Here is a 21,005-nt window from a genome sequence, read left to right as displayed (position 1 = left end):
AAAATGGAAGAAATTTAAAGAATTATGCTACTGGAATTAACTCACCTGGGAAAAATAACATTTCAAAATCAGAAGTTTAATAAATATTGATGCTAGCTTTATCGGTAAAGCTGCTCATCAGCACTACCCCTCACCCAGCTCTACCTCCAGTTCTCTCCAGAGGCTGTTTCCCTTGTCATTAACCATCTTAAACTTTCCTCCTCACTTCCATAATGCACTGCAGAGAAGCGCAAGGACTGAAACAGCAGAATGATGCTACGAACATTAAGTCTTGTTCCTTCACCAGCTGCAAAGCGTAAGACTCAAATGGCTCACAAAGGACATGGTGTGGATCTAATGTCTGTCCTCTGTCTCCACTGCGCTTTACCTCCTTCACAATCTCTCTTGCAAGCAGCACAAGGATGCTCATCATCATGAGAGGACCTTCAAAAAAAAAAAGTAATGAAAACTAGGAATCTAGGCTGGTAATTCTGACAAACATAAGTTACCTCCTCTCTGGGTGTTCTTTTTCTTAGAGTACTATCCTTACGTTCAGCACACAAGAATGGACAGCTGGAAGCTCACTGCTGAAAAGGTAGACGAAGTTTAGATGGGAGGAGGTGGAAAAAAAAGCCAAGCACCTGGTAAACACTTCATTGCTTCTTTATTTAGATGCACCCACAGTACAGAGCCTCTTGAGCATGTGCATAAGAGGAAGATTACACATTTATAGCTGGGAGCACCACTGAGTTCGAGTTTCTTTGATACCATTTTTAAGAAAGTAAACTATTTCCGAAGAATGACATTTGAATCCAAGAGCTTAAGACCTGCTTGTACTTTATCCAGAGGTGGAAGGCATTTTTGTTATTACTTTGATGTAAGTAGAAGACATGTTCACAGTCTGGTTGGACCAGTCTTTATATTTTCATATGCACCTTTTAATATAATATAAAAAATGCTTCATTTTTCCCCCCTGCCTACAAATAGTTAAATGCATCTAAATTTAAAAACAATAATGGACCAGAGCATTCCTATGGGGAAAAATGAACTTTTGCTGCCCTCTCCTGCTTAAACAATGAAATGCTAAAATATTAAGATCTATGAATCTAACGCTAACTTTTAACCAAAAAGCATGACAGGTCATTCGCTATACTACAGTCAAAAATAGGCCAACAACAAGAAATGTATTGGTACTATTTATATTTGAAAACTCCTCACTTTACATGAGGTCATGAATACAACATATTTACAGTAAGTGATCCAAATAACAAAAACATGTATTCAGAGAGGTCATGAGAAGAAGCGTGTGCCTCTGTGGATGGGAAGCAACACTGGGATTAAAGTTTTCAAAGAAAAATTAGTTCCATTCCGTTTCAAGATACTGTTTCATAGACTTTAAATGAAAAACTGGGCAATGCAAAATCTGCTGCACGTATCGACTAGGAAAGCTAAATTTGTGTCTCGTGATATAGCTGGTAAAGGAAGCAGATGAGCCAAAATAAAAAAAGTCACATGTAAATAAGAACATTCTTCAATCGTGCACTTCATCAGCTTCATCTTCTTTTGGGGGAACTGCTTAGTGAGGATAGTCACACGATCAAGAGAAATGCCATCTTTGTTTTTAAAGACAGAACTAAAGCCAACTCATTTTGGTTTTATTTGGGGGCAGAAAAATCTGTTCAGATCTTTCCCTCTCCTCACAAAACAATACAAAGGTTTTTAAAGCTCCTAATATATTTTCCTTTCCTTAGAGTAGGAGAGCCTGAGGCTGTACTTACACGTGTATAACGTACACACAGCTGCTGCTTTTCTTGCTCAAGCAATTCTTGGCTCCAACAGCCTAGATTTTTTTCCATATATAGGAGGAGATAAAAAAATAAATTAAATCCTTTTATTTATGCTAAGAAAACCAAGATTAAATTTACTAGTGAAAGATCCAATGGCATTAGAATACTTTTATTTAAAGCATTCCAACCTTTGGAAGAGAGACAAAAAACACTCAAAAGCAATGAAAGGAAAACAATAAGGGAGACTCGCAAGATGAAAAAAGCAATATGTGCTCAATTTAAAGTATATGAGAGGAACTTTACTTTTACAGTCGTTATATCCCCGTGACCTGATGCAATGCCCTTGTATTGAAAATGCAGCTCTTTCCTTTTACCAGACAGCATTCAATCCTTTCTCCTGAAACCAATATGGTACAGGACACGAGCGATCACCCAACAACTGCTCTAAGAGCAGGCAGTAAAAACATTTACACAAATAAAGGTAGTTTCTGGAACTCAACAAGCAAATGAAAGCACAATTAAATAGATGCACTGATCACACTTGGGCCCATTTGCTGCCTTCTTCTTTGCCTAGAACTCCCGTTGATCCCAAAGGGAGCTCTGTACAGTGGCAGAATATCGCATTTGGGTTGCGGCAAACAGCGGACCCCAGGGGTACAGTCAGGTCATTGTGGCAAGAGCTTCTTCGCATACACCACAAAGTGCAACCTCGGGTCTTATCAGCCTTTTAGAGTCTCGTGACTAACATCACATCGTCCCATTCCATTCAGAGAAACTCTCCTTCTTGGAAGTGATAAATCATCTACAAACTTTAGATACTCCCCACTATCCCCACATCAGAGGTAACAAAATATTGCAACCCATCAGGTTCTCATCAGTTGTGTATGATCAATACCAGAATGTCATGTCAAAACCATAAAGTTATGAACAAACAACACTCACCTAAACTCTAAGTACAGGACAAGGTGCTTTTTCTAATTTCACATCATTCTGCTTTACTCCACCAGGTGGACATTTTTTAATTCCATTATATCTCCATTTTTCACAATCAAACAGTCTTTAAGCATGATTCAGTCCATCCTCTTGTAACTCATGATAATTTCACACAGAAATCACACTAGTAAATATTTCTTTTGTAACAGAAATAAAAGACTGTCAAAATCAATGGGCTAAGGGACGTGATTTGTTATAAATTTATTTAATCTTCAGCATCTCAGCTTGCACCTTTGCTTCAGCACTTTAAAATAAAATGTTTCAACTATGACAGTAACTGTCTAATGTACACTGCGTCCCAGCCAGTGTTCTTAGAAGCTCGTTAACCCCATTAAACCATGTGGTGTCGGGTGTTGCATATGACTAGTTCCACTTTTGTTTTTTCACTCCCAGAATTAACAGTGTCAAGTTTTTACAAAACTGTTGAGTTTACAACATTTGTGTGTGCAGACCCAGGAGTACAAACTGTGACCTGATAATCCCGAAACAGTCAGTAGTCAAGGAGGGAATTCTTTTTTTTTTTTTTTTTTTTTCCTCTTTTCCGTGCCTGGAAACAAGAAAACTTCAAATTCTACTGTATATTTAAATGGTAGGAAGAAAAATATACAAGCATGTATTTATACTGTATTTCTATCAATGGCAACAGGTCATAAATTCATGTTTGCAACTATCACAAAGACTCATGAACACCAATTCAGTTTTATACTGTAAATACTGTTGGATTGATGGTTTAGGATTATCAATTCACTGTTGTCATATGACCGTAACAGTTCAAAAGCATCCTGGAGTAAAATCCCAAAACACATACCTTTCGGTATATAATAATGCAACTGCATTAGCTAAATATTTACTGTACATAAGTTTTATCAGCATTTTACCTACCAAAGATGTAAATTCCACTTTCAAATACAAAGCAGATAGCCAATAATGTATACTTACAATACAGCCCTCTTCTTTATTTTTTTTTTGTTGTTTTTGTTTTTTTTTTCTTTTGTTTTAAACAATTTGGTCACAATGCACCTTTGATATAAAAGCTTTATTATTAATACTCAGAACATTAGGATTTCCAGATTTTTTTTTCAGTAGCATTTGTAGAACCACTTTTGGTAACAAATACAGTAGTTAGGAATGAGCATCCAGATGAGAATGCAGAAGTATATTATCCAGAATCCTTTCCAGCTAAGACCATAGGGCTGGTACTGCGATGAGTAATAGTACTAGAACCACAAAAACACTATAGTATGTTTCTTAGAGGCTACATCCTCTTTTGCTGGAACACTTTATAAATACATATTAAAAAGTAAGGCAACAACTCCAAACAGTCCAAACTGCTATTTCAACTCATTTCCCAATTAGATCCATGACCACTGGGGATCAATTTCATGCTTGCACTGTTTAGCGTTTGTCTTTATTCTTTCAAAATGGTCCAATAAAAACATACTGTAGTAATTTAGGAATTAGTATTTCTAAAACAGCTCTGGTATGTGTGTCCAATGCCATAACACTAATACTGGTTAGGTACTGAAATCTAGGGTGTTACCACTGTCCATTTTTCAAGGATTGTGGACACTAATTTGGATTTGCAATAAATAGGTGCATGAATCCAAAGCTCCCTTTCCTACTATGTTTATCACCTACTTGTTTTTTAGCTCCTAATGTTCAAATTAAAGAAGCACCAGAGACAGACTGGTACTAAAAAATGCTCACACCAGTAAACAAAACTTTTATTCAGGACCTATGTTTTTTCATGGCCCTGATCTGAATGGACATTCAACTTATGAAGATGTGCAAAAGGAAAGAAAAAAAAAAAGTCAAATTACAGTAAAGTTATCCAGAGAAGGAGGATGTTACACAAACTCATAAGGAAATGACAGTCTTTTTTCTCTTTTACTATAAATACACTTAACAGTTTAGCAGAAAGACAAGCTAAATTTTAAGATTGTTCACATTTGAAAGTTGTATTATACTCTCTGCTAACGATAAATAAGGAACAGGTCCTGACAATGAAATTTGACATTGCAATTTTCATCAACAGATCTTTGAAGACTGGTTTTAAAGAAGGGTTAAAACAATGATTATGTTTGCAAAGTTCTGAGAAGTCCATCTGCTGTCCAAACTTTGGATTAAAGTCCTTATTTTTTCCTTTACTTAGAGACAGGTATATACAGTGCTGTTGTAATAATGAAACAAATGTGAAATCTACTGTAAAGTTGCACAATACAGAAAACTGTTGCTCCATCTTCTACTACATAAATGTGTGACTCCACAGGTTAATAATGCTGTTTTGTTTTTTTGTTAAGTTGGAATTATTCCATCACGTCTAAGACCTCTCTTTAATTCCAAATCCTCCAGTTTTTTCCACAGTTCTTCACGCTCTTTTTCTTTCTTCTTCTCACTGAGAGATGAAACAAAACACAGAGTTAGCAGAAGAAAATAACTATTTATGTACAAAAATTGACATTAATTAGCAGTACTAATTTTATTTAACATATTTGCAATTCCAATATATACGTATTTTTTTTCCAAGTTACTTTTTTTTTTTTTGCTTTTCATTACCTACATAATTACTACTAAAGAAAAGTAGTAGGATAAAACAAAATAACAGTGCTCATAAATGCTATTCTGTAATGCAGAAGAAAAAAACCACTGTGGACTTTTTATTATGGACCAAATATCATGATTGGTGCTAATCTTCATTTTGTTATTTTCAAGTTTACTTATTTAGGGCTTTCATATACCTCAGCAAAGGGAAAGTTCAGACACAAGATGTGTCTTTTAGTCAGCGCTTTCCTTTTTTTTTCCCTACCAAATTCTATGTAGTATTTTCTTTACCAACAGGCTTTAATGGCTGCTTTGATAAAATTACAGCTAAGCTAATATTTGCTTTACCTGCATTATTTTCTAAGTTTCCTGTCTCTGCTGTAGCTTATTTTGAATAAATTTCCCTCTAATTCAAGGTACAAAATGCACCCCATTTCTATTACATCACCCTTCACACTCAGATGAAGTGAAAAGCTAAGAATAATAGATACAGATTCTCTACCTGTCAGATTACAGAAATCTTCAAAATATTTCAGTGCGTTAGAAACACTACTCCTACATATCTTAATTCTGTTGCAATATCAACATCTGTTTATAGTATTTTCAGCATACAAAAAATAAAAGCAACTCGTATCTAAGTCCCTGAAGATCAGTTAAAATAAAATAGAGCCCACTATCACAAAAACATACCATTACAAGAATAAATGAAATAGCCTGACATTTTCAGGCTACTTAGCAGATATTTATTATCCTATCATTATGAAATATACACCTGCTCAGTAAAAGGCTCTGAAATGATGATAACCTCATTCAACTTACCTATCTGACCTATCATAGTCATTAATATTGAACATTTCTCTCCTCAAGCTTTAAGTAGTATTACATTTTTAAAATGCTGTTTTATTAATACAACTAAGTTTTTTGTAAACACTATTTTTTTCTTTGAACATCCATGAATTAATTATCCCTTTTTATACATGCATGTATTTACATGCTTTAAAATGATAACTAGTTATCCAGACACGGAACATACTACACCAGTGTCCCATTCTGTTAAGAGCTGAGCTCCTCACCTTAAGGTGCAAAGTGCACATGACTTTCATTTACGTCACTGAGGCTCCTCTGAAAATGTCTGGATTAGATGACCAGTACTGAGATTCTCAGCCTTTTCTGCTAGAAAGCCACACGGTATTGTCTTAGCTGCTCTAACAGATTGAACCTTTTTTATCATCAGCTACCTAGAATTCATCTGCATCTTAGCTCACAGATCTGAGTATTTAAATTTAAAATGCTTTATGAGTTAACCTGTTAACTGTGGGTTTTTCATGTGTAAGATTTCGTATTTTATAGCAATGAAGCGTAACAAACAACAGCATGAATCCAGACACGCAATTGAAAAGCTATGGCCTCCAAGAGACTTTAGAGACTACTAACATAGCAAGTTTTTATGACTTCCAGTACCCTTTGCTTTGCTTGTGGGAACTCCAAGTCACACAAAAGTTCAGAGTTCCTAATTCTTCTTTTTTTAACCTGCAACTTTTTGTAAGCTAAATCTCTTGAGAAAAGAAGCCTCACAATAATTGGAAAATGAAGGAGCACAGGAAAATAGATAAACTGCATATAACTGGGTTGGAATGAAGGAGTGGTGCACCTAATGGATTGCACATGCTAAAAGATTCAGATAGAGCAAGGCTTCTGATTAAGAACTGAAAGAGTTGAAAGATGGCTCTGTGGTTTAAAACAACATCTAGTCTATAAGCAATGATTTGGAAAATCAAAACATGATGATTTTCCTCATGTCTCTTTCCAAACCTCAGTGTTTGTTTAGTTTTAAAATCTTTACGCAAAGTGGTATCTTTAAAACACTTGTTTTCTTTTATCATTGAAAAGCTTCACAGAATCAAAGAATGGCTGAAGTCAGAAGGGGCCTCCGGAGGTCATTAATTTATCCCCTCAAGTAGGGCCACCCACAGCACGTTGCCCAGGACCATGTCCAGGCAGCTTCTGAACATCTCCAAGCATGGCGACTCCAAAACCACACTGGGCAATGTGTTCCATTGCCCATAGAGTTAAGAAGTGCTTCCTGATGTTTAGATGGAAAATAGCTCGATGCATCTAAGTCTTTTGGAATACAGTGTCAAAAGGAGTTTTCTGCAAATTCCCAAGCTATATAATAGGTACCATGTTTTATAAGGGGTAAAGATCAACCTATACGTGGCATTCTCTTATAACTTGAAAACAGTAAGCTAAAGAGAATACAGGGAATAAAACAGGTGTTGTGTAAATTATGTATGAGATTTTGCAATTGCAGCTGAGTGCAAAGGAAAATCTAAACAGCAGTCCTTATGCACAGCTGACAAAAAAAGCTTTAAAAAGTTACCGCTGACGATCTGACTTGTAAGTGGCTGTCAGCTCATCAAACATGGTGCTGTTCATTTCCATAAATGCCTTCAACACATTGTAGACTAAAGCCACAATAGCCCTGCGAAACATTAAAAAAGAAGAAAGGAGTGTATTAGTTTCAGGTGAAATCAAACAAGAAAATTGTTTTCTCCTACCAGCACTTGTGTGACCAATTCTGCTCTTGCAAGTATGCTAATTTCTATTTCAATGAAACTACTTGATTAACACCTTTAAAGGTATGAATCAGTTCTTGATAACTCTAATAACTACTTACATGAAGCAGACCAAACCTCTAGGGTAAAAGGTAACAACAGAAAGCTGCTAGAATTAACAACAGACTCCTCCCTCGTGATGCTGAACAATTCCGAATGCAACTCCAGGGATTCAAATCATCAATGCATGCAGAAGTAATAGAATTGAAACAAAAAATAGGGAATGATTCATATTTCTTCACAATTCTTCCATCAAGCTGAATAATCAGTGCCTCTACGCAAAATACAAGGCTTTATTTCAAAAGTGCTTTCCTTGTATCATTACATTTCATATTCGCTTTCACTTTGGTGCATTAAAAAAATCTTAGAAAAAATACCACCACAAGTGCTAAGGATGAGATGTTGTCATATCTATGCTAAGCAGTATATAGTGCATGAATAAACCTCTGCCACCTTTGCTTATTGCTGTAACACAGAAGTCAATACACCACTGCTCATTTTGATTCTAGTTGCTTAACTGAATAAAACAGGACCTGTTCATACAGAAAGAAATGATGTATGATGCTAGTAATTTCAAAAAGGCTTCAAAGACAATCTGTCGCACAAAGATAAGCTAAAATACAGCAGTATTTCCTAAGTAATAGGGGTTTGCTATTAGTCTGGTTTATCTAGAGCTTAAAATTCCTCTCTGGCAAAGTTGAACTTAAAAAAAAAAAAAAAACCATAGCAACAGAGGAGAAGGGAAAGAAACAAATCTCAAAAACATTTAAAAATGTGAACAGATTATCAATCAAGAGATCCTGAATCCTGATCCAATGCTACAGGTGTCATATTCAGACACGTGGCTGCTTATGAAACAGCTCTTCAGCCAGCATGAACACCACAGGTGCTAGGAATATTTGGAGCTAACCTATATAGCAAATGTGACCTTTCCACATTCTCCTGTCTACCATTCACCTCTTTCAATAAACCATCATTTTTGCTGTCTTCATTTATTAATGTTCTAATAAACACAAAAATTCCTAAAATATCTTCTTTATTCAACAAGTTTCTTAATCTGGTTTGCCTGCTAATGGTACAACATTCCTGTAGGTATGAACAGTCTGAGAACCGGAAGACTAGCACATTCTCATTACTTGAAGCATCCCAGTACGTAGTACAAAAGACTGGACAGGGCTCTGGAAGGTTTGAGACCTTCAGTGGAGCAGCATGCCAAGTAAAAAGTCTTTTGGTAACCAGCCTTTACCATGGAAGGTTTTCAGAAGCATTAGGTTTGTGATGAAAGCACACAAACTCGACGGTTTGGAAGACGTAGAACAAAGAGTAATGAATTAAAAGATGAAATAGTTTACAAATGCTTTACAATAAGGTCTTAGCAAAGTTACTGGGATCTTTGCACAGTACAGCTCATTACAAATACCAGGTTTACTAAACAGTAATCACTTTGGCTTAGAAAAAAATTTCAACGCGTGTATGGAATACTTGACATCTAACTGTAACAATGTTTTTCATTACATTGTCTACTAGGAAATGTAGCTTAAATTTAAAATAGTTTAAAAACAAGAAAACAAAATATCAGTAGGAAGCTACTAATCTGTTACTGCACATAACAGAGAACAGATGTATTTAAATAAATTTAGGAAAAAAACAACTCTACCTAAGAAATAGCTGATGTTTATATACTCCATAAATATTTAGAAAAATGCTGGTACCACAGGGAACAGTACCATCCATGACACAGCTATCAAGTTTTATTAATGCCAAGCAACATTATTCTAGACAACGCATTTACCAGCTGTTTATGAGAAATGCTTGATGAGCAAGACTTTTTCTTCAATAACAATATAACACCTAATTTCTCTTTCTTCTAACTTATAAGAAGGTTTATTTTTATTCCCTAATGTACTTATTTTCATATACACACCACATAATTAATACCATTTTGAGCCAAGCTCAAGCATGGTCTAATTTATACTGGCATTAACAGAGCTGCACCTGCTCATGTCAGCTTTGAATCTGGGTATCTCCTGTTCTGACATTCTTCAGCACACACTTCCTAAATTGATCAGTAGTTTGACAAGAGGCAATTTAATTTAATTGCAAGAACTTACGGATTCCAGTGCTCTTTAGAAATCCTATAAAGGCTGGAAAACATGATGGGAAGTATGACATTTGAATTCTCCTCTATCAAACTCATGATGTATTCATTATTCCAATAGTAGAGTGCTCTTTCAGCAACCTTTGAGTCAAAGGAATAAAATATTAACAGCAATTCATATACCCTTTTTTTTTTTTTTTTTTAAACATTCTGAAGCAAAAACAAACCACAGAAATTTCATTAAGATGAATTAACTCTGGAATTAAAACTCTATTTTTATCAGTAGTATAACCTGTATCAATGGAATTAAGTTTTTATACCGTAATTCAGATCCCACAGTATCTACCCTCTCTTACTCGTGAGCAATATGTTGAGAATCCATAAAGACCAAGTGCAGATAATGCAATGATACTGCAGCTTTGGAAGGGAAGGGACAGTGGAACAACTTCATCTGCCCTTTCTCTCCCTCTCTGATTTCCCAGATGGAAGGAATAGACCAGCACTAGGGTACAGGACAAGAAAACTGGGTAATATCTAGACGCTGGACTGAATATAAGAGATGAGATCTTAAATGTGCGCAGGGTACCAATGAAAATAATCATCATGAGGGGGTCACTGGGAACTAGGAGGGAAAACACTTATCCACACTGTACTTAAAACAGATGTAGTCCAGGGAAAGCGCCTACAGCAGTTGTATCACAGAACCACAGGGGTTGGAAGGGACCTCTGGATGTCCCCCACTCCACCCCCCTGCTAAAGCAGGTTTTTATAGTAGTTGCACAGGAAAGCGTGCGGGTGGGTTTCGAATATATCCAGAGAAGAGGACTCTTCTACCTCTCTGAGAAGCTTGCTCCAATGCTCTGTCACCCTCTCAGAAAAGAAGTTCTTCCTCGTGTTCATATGGAACTCCCTGTTTTCCAGTTTGCTTTCATTGCCTCCTGGGCAAGACTGAAAAGAGCTAGGCCCCATCCTGTTGACACCCACCCTTTTATAAGCCTTGATAAGATCCCCTCTCAGTCTCCTCCAGGCTGAACAGCCCCAGGTCTCACAGCCTATCCTCATAAAGGAGATGTTCCAGGCCCCTAATCATCTTAGTAATCCTCCACTGCTGAACTCTCTCCAGCAGTTCCCTTTCCTGAACTCAGGAGCCCATAACTGGACACAGTACTCCAGATGTGGCCTCACCAGGGCAGAGTAGAGGGGGAGAACAACCTCTCTCGACCTGCTGGCCATGTGCTTTTTAATGTACCCCAGGACACCACTGGGCTTCTTTGCCACAAGGGCACACTGCTGGCTCATGGCCAATCAGGACAGAGAAAGAGATCCTTTCCAGCAGGTAAGCCCCTAATCTGTACTGGTGCATGCAGTTATTCCTCCCCAGGTGTAGACTCTACACTTGCCCTTGCCTCATAAGGTTCCCATCCATCCAACTGTCCAGGTCTCACATGAATTGCAGGACAGCCTTCTGGTGTGCCAGTCACTCCTCCCAGCTTTGCTTCATCAGCAAACTTGCTGAGGGCTCACCCTATTTCTTCAATCCTCTGAGCTCTGCTACTCAGCCAGCTCCCTATCCACCTCACTGTCCACTCATCTAGCCCACACTTCCTAAGCTTACCTATTAGGATGTCATGGGGGGCAGTGTCAAAAACCTTGCTGAAGTCAAGGTACACATTCACTGCTCTCTCCTCATTTACTCAGCCAGTCACGACATCACAGAAGGCTACCACATTGGCCAAGCCTGATTTCTCCTTTGGTGAGCCCAAGTTGGCTACTCCTGATAACCTTCTTCCACTTGCTCGGAGATAACATCTAGAATAAGTTGTTCCATCACCTTTCTAAAGACAGAGGAGAGGCTGACTGGCTTGTAGTTTCCCAGACCCCCCTTCTCCTTCTTGCCCTTTTTGAAGACTTGAGTGACACTGGCTTTCCTCCAGTCTGCTAGAAGCTCTCCAGTTCTCCATGGCCTTGCATAGATGATAGCGAAGTGGTTTGGCAATCACTTCTGCCAGCTCTCTCAGCACTTGGTTGGCTCATCCCATTAAAGACCAAGGGACTGTGTATGCTTGTTTTGTCTAGCTAATCTCTAAACAGATCCTTCTCGACCAAGTGGAAGTCTTCGTTTCTCCAGACTCTCTCTTTTACCTCCAGGGCCTGGGATTCCTGAGAGCCAGTCTCAGCATTATAGAATGGAGCAAAGAATGTATCTGCCTTTGTGCCAGGATAGGTCACATAGCAGGTGATAAAGGCCATGAATTCCTATCTCCTCTTCACATATGATTAAATTTAATTCCTATTCATCCCCCTTCCTCCCATCATGCAAGAAAGAATGTGGTCGATGGGATCTATCACCTCTAACCAGACATCTCCTTAAAGAAGGAAGGAGGTAGGAGAACAAGAATGCTGCACAATGCTGCACTAAGAAAGGGATCAAATAAACCCTATTGGGCCCACCAATCTGAAGGCCATACCATCAGTATCTATCGCCTACAGCTGTAAGGGCTCAGTGTCCAGTTTGGACACAGTTTAAAGCCTTATGTGGCTTCAAACTGCAAGTTTTGTGATGTAACCCTCAAATATACTTAATCACAGAGCTCAGAACTGAATTTCTACTGCAACATAGCTTTCCACGGGAATCCAGAAGACAAGTATTTAAACTCACAGAACATAAAATGGTATTTACATTTGAGGAGGTGTTATGCTAGAAATTGAGACTATGCGTTTGTAAACAAACAATCATCTCCACCACTAACCTGAAAATGAGGGCTAGAGACACACTTGGCAATTTGTTTAAACAAGGGTTCCTGGATTTTGACAAATTGTGATGGTTCAATTACATCCAAGATTTCCTCCAGCTCTCCTAGGAACATAACCTACAGACAAGGAAGGAAGCATTGATTACAAAATCTCTGAAGCATCTTGATCAGTAAAATGTTGCATACCTTTAACTTCTCCTCCTCTGGGGAAAAATGTAAGCTCATGAAGACTCTTGTTCAAAAAAAACTGACAACTTCTGAATCTAGTATCATAAAAAGATACTGAAGTGTGCAAATGCTGTATTTAAAGTAGTCTTTTAAAACAAACTTCAGAATTGCACCAGGATATGTATGCTGAAAACCTAGCCTCATACAAAGACTTTGACTAGAAAGTCTTCAAATCTGGTAAGTAAGAGAAAATTTTACCTCCTTTTTTAAAGTAATATTCAAAGTAACAATTTTTCTGCGTCAGAAAATCTCAGAGAAACCCTGATTTGCATTAAGAATTTTAAACAAATATGCAAATGTTTAACAGCATCTTTTACATGTTTGGTAGGTAACATACTATTTTCAAATATAAAAAATTCCAGATAGAACAGTTTTTCTAATCTGTCTTCAATACATTTATTCTCTCCTTTCTAAAACAACAACAAAAAAAGCCTCTAAGTAAGAACTAGTGCTTATTTTGTGAGTAGAAACTACAGCTATCAGAAGCTTTTCTCTTCATAGTCAAAAGTGTCCAGAAAAAAAAAAAACAGCACACCAGAATCCAAGTATGAAAAATCATCTACAAGAATTAATATCAAGATCCAACACAGCATGTGCAATCAGTCTGCAAATATCTAAATATCTGCTGCATATCACATTGTACAGCAAACTAACACCTACTTTTTTGGTTAACACTAGCAATTCATTTACCTCTTTCTGACTGCAGGTTTTCGGCCAGAATTTCATTAAACCTCTGATGACCTAAATTAGAAGAAAAAGAAGTTAGATTTATTTTTTTTTAACCTTCCTCACAACAGGACATGCTGTTTATCATGGGAAAAAAAAAAGTATGAAAAATATTTACTGGTTCTGTGAGTGAGGGGTCTTTCTCCAGAAACTGTACTATGCAATATGCCAGCTGTGAAGAGGTAAAGATTTAAGAAAACAAAGTTAGAACATTATAATGAAATTACAGACAAACATTTAAAAAAAAAAACAAAGAGAGACTTAAGGCAAGATGCTACATAGCTTTCTCAAAATTGATCGAGTATTTAAACTGAGATGCACAGCTTGCACTGTGCAAATCCATTCAAAGTCAAGTTACTAGGAAACAATAAAGAAAGAAAACATTACAAAAAGCTTAATGCGACAAATTATCACATACAACTAAAAACCAGAGCAACTTGGAATTCAGAACGTAGTGATATAATGTTTATAAGATTTTGTTAATCTCTGAAATTGCTTCTTTTTACACATTTTGAGCAATGGTAAAATCTTGTAAACTAACAAGATGAGCTGGCATAGCTAAAATTCTGAGTAACATATTTAGCAAGTGTGGCTTTGAATGTATAAGAAAGATTGCACTACCAGAAAATCAGACAGAAAGGGAGCAGGTATCACTTATCAGAAGAAAAATGTCATCATGACAGCTGAATGTATGAAAGGACAAAGGAGAGCAAAAATGTAGTATAAAGTCAGTAAGGGAACACATTAAAGAACATGCAAGAGTGAGGGCATTAGTATTCAGAAAGTTGCCAGAATGAAGAAGAGCCTAGAGAGCACAAGACTAGGGAAACTTGAACATCCTCTTGGGACAGAGAAAGGGAAATGGCAGAGAATGGGAAAGGCAGCCTTGTAAGAATGCGGAAAGAACAGAAGGGAAAACCTAAAGAGAAAGTTTAACTACAAAAGAAAAAGTTCAAAACATTACAGATATGGGTTACATTTTTAATTATCTAATCAGAATAAAGCAAAGTATGTCATAAAAAACCCACAGTAAAAGAAGAAAATCTCCCGTATTTTCCCACATTACAAAACTTCTCCCCCACCTTTTACGTAGTAGGCAATTACATTTCCAGAGTAACTAAAAAATTATATAATTCTAACTGAGCAGAAAATATTTTTGTAACTTCTACCTGTGCATGGAAGAGTGATAAACTCCTGACAGTATGTAAAGGAATCAGCACCTTCACCAGAAACTGTTTATGCTCTGCCTTAAGAGGTAAAGCAAAACCATTGATAATACTAGAAATTAGAAGAGAAGTATTTGTTAGTGTTATCATCACAGAAAACATTCTTGAGGTCTGAACAAGATCTTTCTACATTAAAATCATTTAGCAGTCAGCACCTGTATTAGGTTCAAGTTATTTGTAAACAGGTGCTGAAATTTGTCCTCCTTTATATTAGCAGTTCAGTACATATCTAGGTAATAATTCAGCTCCAATTTAAGAATCATCATACAAACAACCGCACAAACCTGACACCAAACAGGTAAGAACTTGTCGATGTAGTCTGTAAATTCACATGTTTTTTGGTAATTAAGTTACCATAACTAGGTTTACTTGAGATATTCACACTGCTACTGCACTTTAAAACAATCTGCAGTACATTAAGGATGAAGAATAACACATGCACACAAAATCAATCCGATGCTTTTGCCTGTAACTTGCATCTACATATGAACTCTTTGCAAAGAGAGGAGAGAGACTGGCACGTGGACTTAAAGATGAGTGTGTGCACACAGCTCTTTCAAAACAGGGCTTATAGCAATACTTTTTCTGACGTTATTCTGACATGTCCAGAAGGGAAGCTTGATATAGCTAATGAATACTCATTTACCTTCCTAAAATTTCCAACAGCTCAGCTACGCCATTGAAGTGTTCAGTTTCATAAACAAATCTAAAAAAAGAAAAAGTTAAATATAAGTAATATATCAGCTTACTACAATATTTATATGAGAAAAGTATCTTGTCCTACAGCTTACCGTAGAAAAATATTATTAATCTGTTTTCGGATAAATGCTCTAAGACCCAGAAACTTGCCATAAATTCTGTGCAAGACTGTTTTTAAGTAGTCCCGTTCTCGAGGGTCTTCGCTGTCAAACAGCTCCAACAACTGTATTTAAAGAAAAAAAGAAGTTAAACTGTGGATTGTCTTTACATTTGACTACAGTATGACATACAGAATACTGTATGGCAGTTAAATTGCAGTAGGTGCACATAAGGACACAGTATCCATACCACCCAAGCTACAGAAATACAGTTATTAAAAAAAAATTGCAACCCCTGTACAACACCACAAAACTCTGCTTATTCATCTCAAGTTCCAGCATAAAAATTAAAAATCTTCAAAGAACTAAGACATTTTTGATTAACTGGCTCCAAAATTCTGCCTTCTTCCTCCTCCCTCTGTCACATCTACAAAAAAAGACACTATTTCTTACCACTCTCATTTTCTCACTCTGAGTTAACAGACCTTCATTTTAATTGCACAGGGAAAAGGAAGGGAAACAGGAAGGGAAACAGGAAGGAAAGAATAAAATTTCTTAATTTAGAAACTGTTAAATCTGATTTTAAAACAGCAAAATAATTATGTGGCTCTCAGTCAAAAGAGAAGTCTATCCAGTGTGTTGTACTGCACAAAATCTGTCCCCAAATACATGAAATGAGCAGCAAGAATATCAGTCTCACTTCTTCAATCTATTCCCCTGGAATCCTCTACCACAAATGTATGAGTTTCACCTCATCTTTTCAGTTCCATTTTTTTTTGACACCGCAACATCTGCTATTTTGGCAGACATTTCAAATGAATTAGAAGAAAAACTTATTTAAAAAGTTAGAATTGCACAGAAAATAATGCAATTTAAGTAGTAAGTAGTAAGAAAGAAAAGAAAGAAAGAACGAGTATCAATCTTGCATGAAAAAAAAAGTTAGCAGTACATATCTTGAAAAATAAATGAAGGCAGCTTGCCACAGAGGCCTTAAAATGTTTATGATGCTGGCAGAAAAACATTACAGGAACAGTAGAAAACAAAATCATTCTCAATTCACAAATAGATAAATTATAATTATTTATTATAAGCAGATATGTAAGTGTATCTACGCTATCTAATCTCTGTAAAACTGGTGCACAATTTTAAGAAAGTGAAGAAGAAAAAAGAAAATCAGAAAAAGATTAATGAGGATTTTTTAAGCTTTCTGGGATTTTGCTTTCTAATATCCAGGTTTGCTACTGATGTATGTATTCTTCTTCACCACACTGGACATTTTTCACAATCTTATCCTTGCAGTAAGAATTTGTGACGGGGATTTCAAGATGAAACTATGAGGTTTGGCAGCTGCCCTCTAGAGGTTATCAACACATTGGTTTGTTCAATTAGTTCTACAGTTAAAGAAATAAACTGTTACCTCATCCTTCCCCAAATAGCAAACTTCACCCAAAGACAGCAAACGGCTGGAAACACTTATGTTTTTAAATATTCTTACTGGATTGTTTTTAGGAGCAAAATATAAATATTTCCAGTTCTTTTACACAGACTCTCTGTGGAAATATTGCCGAAGTCAGACTCGGTCTCTCATTTAAAAAGAAAAGATGCTTATTTTGATTTGTCCAATTCGTTATCAGGTTTCAACAATAAAGTCTTATTTTTACGAACAAGCTGCAAGACTTCCATGATTTACGTAACTACTCTGACACTAAACATACACAGAAAAGGGAAATAAAATCTCCAAAATAGCAACCTACAGTAACACAGATACGCGTGGAGATATTTCGATTGTGCCTCTTAGCAACGCTGCAGACAATATACAATGAGGCTTCAGAAATGAAGAGTTACACAGTTAGGGTACAACATTTTATCAAAACATACAGCTGAAGGCCAATAACACATCCATATTGAAAAAAAAAAACAACCCACATCTGTCTCATCTTTCCCTGTATCAGCACACTTCTTGCTAAGAAACTTCACTAGGGTCCATTTAATGTTAGAAAAGAAATCATGCTAGAGAAGGCTGAGGATAAAAACTGTCGCAGTTGTACGGACAATGTCACAAAACGTAAGCATGCCTGGTGTTTCAAAAGTCTCCAACTGGTTTCCAGTGTAAGTGATCTGTAATCACAGATTCTTAACTCCAGTCACACAAAAAACACAGGAAGAAATGCACAGACACCCAAGTGTCTAAAGATCAAACGAGAACATTTATGCACAGGGAAATGCATCTCTTTGCATGGGTATATAGGGCTCTGCAGAACTTTTGATGGAAAAACATGAACGTTTCACTGTGCAAAGCAATACACAAAAATGCATCACCTAACCATATGGCAAGAGCTTCTGAATTCTTAGAATTCTTTCAAACTCCAATTTTACCATACGTTTTCAGACAAGTAGGTTTCAAAATATCACACTTCTCCTTTTCAGTGGATACATTCTCTCATTTTAATAGATTTATTAAAGAGTAACAGGATCTTAAGAATCCTTGCTTTAGACTCGTTCTCCAGTGCCAAATCGTAATAGGGCTGAATGCCTTGAAAAGCTTTAAGTCATTAGGATACCTTTGAATCTTAAAATTTAAGGATGAAATCTGCTCCCTAAGCTAAATTCTTCAGGTATTCTCTACATGAATAACGTACAAGGACAGCAAATCATTGCTTTTATTGCCTAAGCATCACAGGAAAGAATAAAAACTCCGGAGGTGAGAGTAAGGTCATCAGCAATTCTGGGCTTTCCCAGCCACTTCTAGTTGGGCATCTATTCAAGTCTCAAACCCCAGGAAGTTCCCTTTTCCAGCTAAGTATGTAAATGTGCAAATTTCCCTGATTTCAAAACCAAGCTATAGACCGCATTAAGCATGGAGTTGATTCTGATTTTGTGGTTCGGCAAGAATTCGCCATGGGAACACAAAACATGAACAGGCCTATTGTTGAAAGCTGGAGACAAAAGGCAATGGGAGCATATAGGTGAAGTTTCCTGCCTTATCCCAGAAAACATCATCCTTCAGCCACCTCTGCTGCGGCCTCCATCCTGGCCTGGAAGAAACTTCCCCAGCAGAGAAGACTAACTACTACAGTCTGAAGCGTAGGAGGAGGTGGATGAAATGTGTAAACCATCTGGCTGCCAGCTCACTGACTGACTGTGGCCACCTCATCCATTTAGCCACAATGGCAAGCAAGTTACAAAAGCAGAACTTCCCATTCTTTGCCAGTGTTGTTTATTACTGATACTTCTTCCTCTATGCTTTTAATAGAACTTGCACTTTATATAGCTTTTTGATTTACTTCCTCCCCAAGCACTGTAGTTACTGGTTTTGATAATGCTCTGGGAATGGGCTTGTTAATGAATTCCTGCCCTCACTGCCGGCTCTCCGGCAGAGAAAGATAATTTCCTCCTCCAAAAGAAATATTTTATCAATAACGTGATACATTAAAATTGTGGTTTAAGTAGTGTCTCTAGATGGCAGCATTTTCAGAATATTTGATAGTAAGCCCTTCATTTTTCAAATCACTGTTTTAGCTTGCTCTCCCCTTGAGCAAGTCAAATACAAGTGCTGATCCAAAAGTAATGCCTCCTATTTTATGTTGGCACACGACTTCAGAGGCAGATGTTGGTGGTATGGTGGTAGAGGTTGAACCTTCCCATCAATAACCCATTATATTTTGTTGCCGTGTGACAGATGGCAGCAGAGGGGCAGTCTGACAAAATAGAATCTGACATGAAAGGGCATATGAAGCAAAGGTGTGTCACTGAACTCCTCCATGTGGAAAAATGGCACCCACTGGCATTCATCAATGCCTGCTGAAGGTTTACAGAGATTGAACAGCAAATGTGAGCACAGTGAGGTGGTGGCATTTCAGCAGTGGCAACAGTGACGTGAAAGACAAGCCACATTCCAATAGCCATGCACAGCTGTCACACCACAATGAAGAGCATCTTGATCAGCTCATCCACACAAATTAGCCGATTACCACCAGGAAACTGTGTTCAGGGCTAAAGATCAATTTGAATGAGTTGAAAATGGTGGTGGCAATGTTGGAATACTGTGAAGTTTGCATAAGGTGGGTCCCACAAGTCCTCACACAGGAACAGAAAGAACACCATGTCCAGGTTTGTCGGGACCTACTGAACCAGTAGGAGGCTGAAGGTGACTGTTTTCAGGAATTGCATCATTACCAGTGATGAGATGCATTGTCACCACTAAAAGACTGAGTCAAAACAGCAGCCTATGAAGTGGCAAGATGTGTATTTTCTATTGAAGCAGTTGTTCAAGATGCAGCCCTCAGCAAGTACAGAGAAGGGGTGAGTAACCTTTCTGGACTTCCTGGAACTCAGACAAACCATGAACTCTGAACAGTACATCATGATGCTGACTACACTGAAGGCTTGAACTTCCAGAGTCAGGCCAGAGAAAACCTTTCTCCTGCAACACAATAATGCCAGGCCCCATACCTGTTTGAATACTGTGAAGCACAGTATCAATTTCCACTGGACTGTCCTACCACACCCACCATATAGACAGATTTGGTATCTTCTGACTTCCATCTGTTTACTCTGATGAAAGATTGACTGCATGGGCAACATTTTCCTAGCAATGATGTCGTCACAGCAACTGTGAAACAGTGGGTGACCTCCACTGGTGCAGATTTTTGGTGGGTGCAGGTTTTCATTCATTGCTGGTGAAAATGCATAGCTAATGGTGGTGGCAATGTTGAAAAAGTGTTTTGTAGCTGGGAACTGGCTCTCTCAAACAGCGTTACCGGGCTCTTTTTAGCTGTTGTAGTTTCCTTGGAAACAGACAGGAGGCATTACTTTAGGAACAACCTAGATATTTTGATTAATGTATTGAAACGGGAGTCAAATCGAGCACTGTATACATCTATAGCAACAGAGATCAACATACTTCCCATTTCTGTAGTTGGACAACTTTCACTGTAAATGCTTGCTGAGCATTTTGTGTTGCAAATAACGTTATACTTTCAAATCCTAAACAAAGCATTTTCAAAGCAACTTTTTTTCAAAAGCAAAGTGAAGCCTTAAAGAAACCATACTGGCTTACCTGCAATACAAATTTCTGATCTATGTACTTTTTGGCAATGCTGGGCTGAAATTCTTGGCTTTCCAAAAATCGTATGAAAAACTCATATACAAGCTGCAAAGTGAAAAAAAAATAGTTTAGTTTACGACTTTATTATTGTTTATATTTCTAAGTGTTTCACTAAATTCTTTCCATATAAAATAAAACACTTATTTTTCCACAAA

General features: G+C 37.2%; 1 protein-coding gene across 5 annotated transcripts in view; it reads right to left on the bottom strand.

Moving 5' to 3' along the window:
- PPP2R5E (protein phosphatase 2 regulatory subunit B'epsilon) overlaps nt 627-21,005 on the bottom strand; it is a 72,568-nt gene continuing 52,189 nt past the window's right edge. For 4 of the 5 annotated variants that reach the window (XM_021403405.1, XM_021403406.1, XM_021403409.1 and 1 more), the window contains 10 exons: nt 20,803-20,895; nt 15,738-15,868; nt 15,593-15,652; nt 14,890-14,998; nt 13,839-13,892; nt 13,685-13,735; nt 12,764-12,883; nt 10,027-10,154; nt 7,681-7,782; nt 627-5,154 (listed from right to left, as the gene is read on the bottom strand). In XM_021403405.1, the coding sequence (XP_021259080.1) occupies nt 5,055-5,154; nt 7,681-7,782; nt 10,027-10,154; nt 12,764-12,883; nt 13,685-13,735; nt 13,839-13,892; nt 14,890-14,998; nt 15,593-15,652; nt 15,738-15,868; nt 20,803-20,895 (948 nt within the window). In that variant the 3' untranslated portion in view covers nt 627-5,054. The remainder of the gene's footprint in view (nt 5,155-7,680; nt 7,783-10,026; nt 10,155-12,763; nt 12,884-13,684; nt 13,736-13,838; nt 13,893-14,889; nt 14,999-15,592; nt 15,653-15,737; nt 15,869-20,802; nt 20,896-21,005) is intronic. The other variant, XM_021403407.1, reaches the window with a different exon arrangement.

Source organism: Numida meleagris, chromosome 6 (genome assembly GCF_002078875.1).
Source record: "Numida meleagris isolate 19003 breed g44 Domestic line chromosome 6, NumMel1.0, whole genome shotgun sequence".
Taxonomy (NCBI): Eukaryota; Metazoa; Chordata; class Aves; order Galliformes; family Numididae; genus Numida; species Numida meleagris.
The sequence above is the reverse complement of the archived record's forward strand: the minus strand, read 5'-3'. Positions and strand labels throughout refer to the sequence as shown.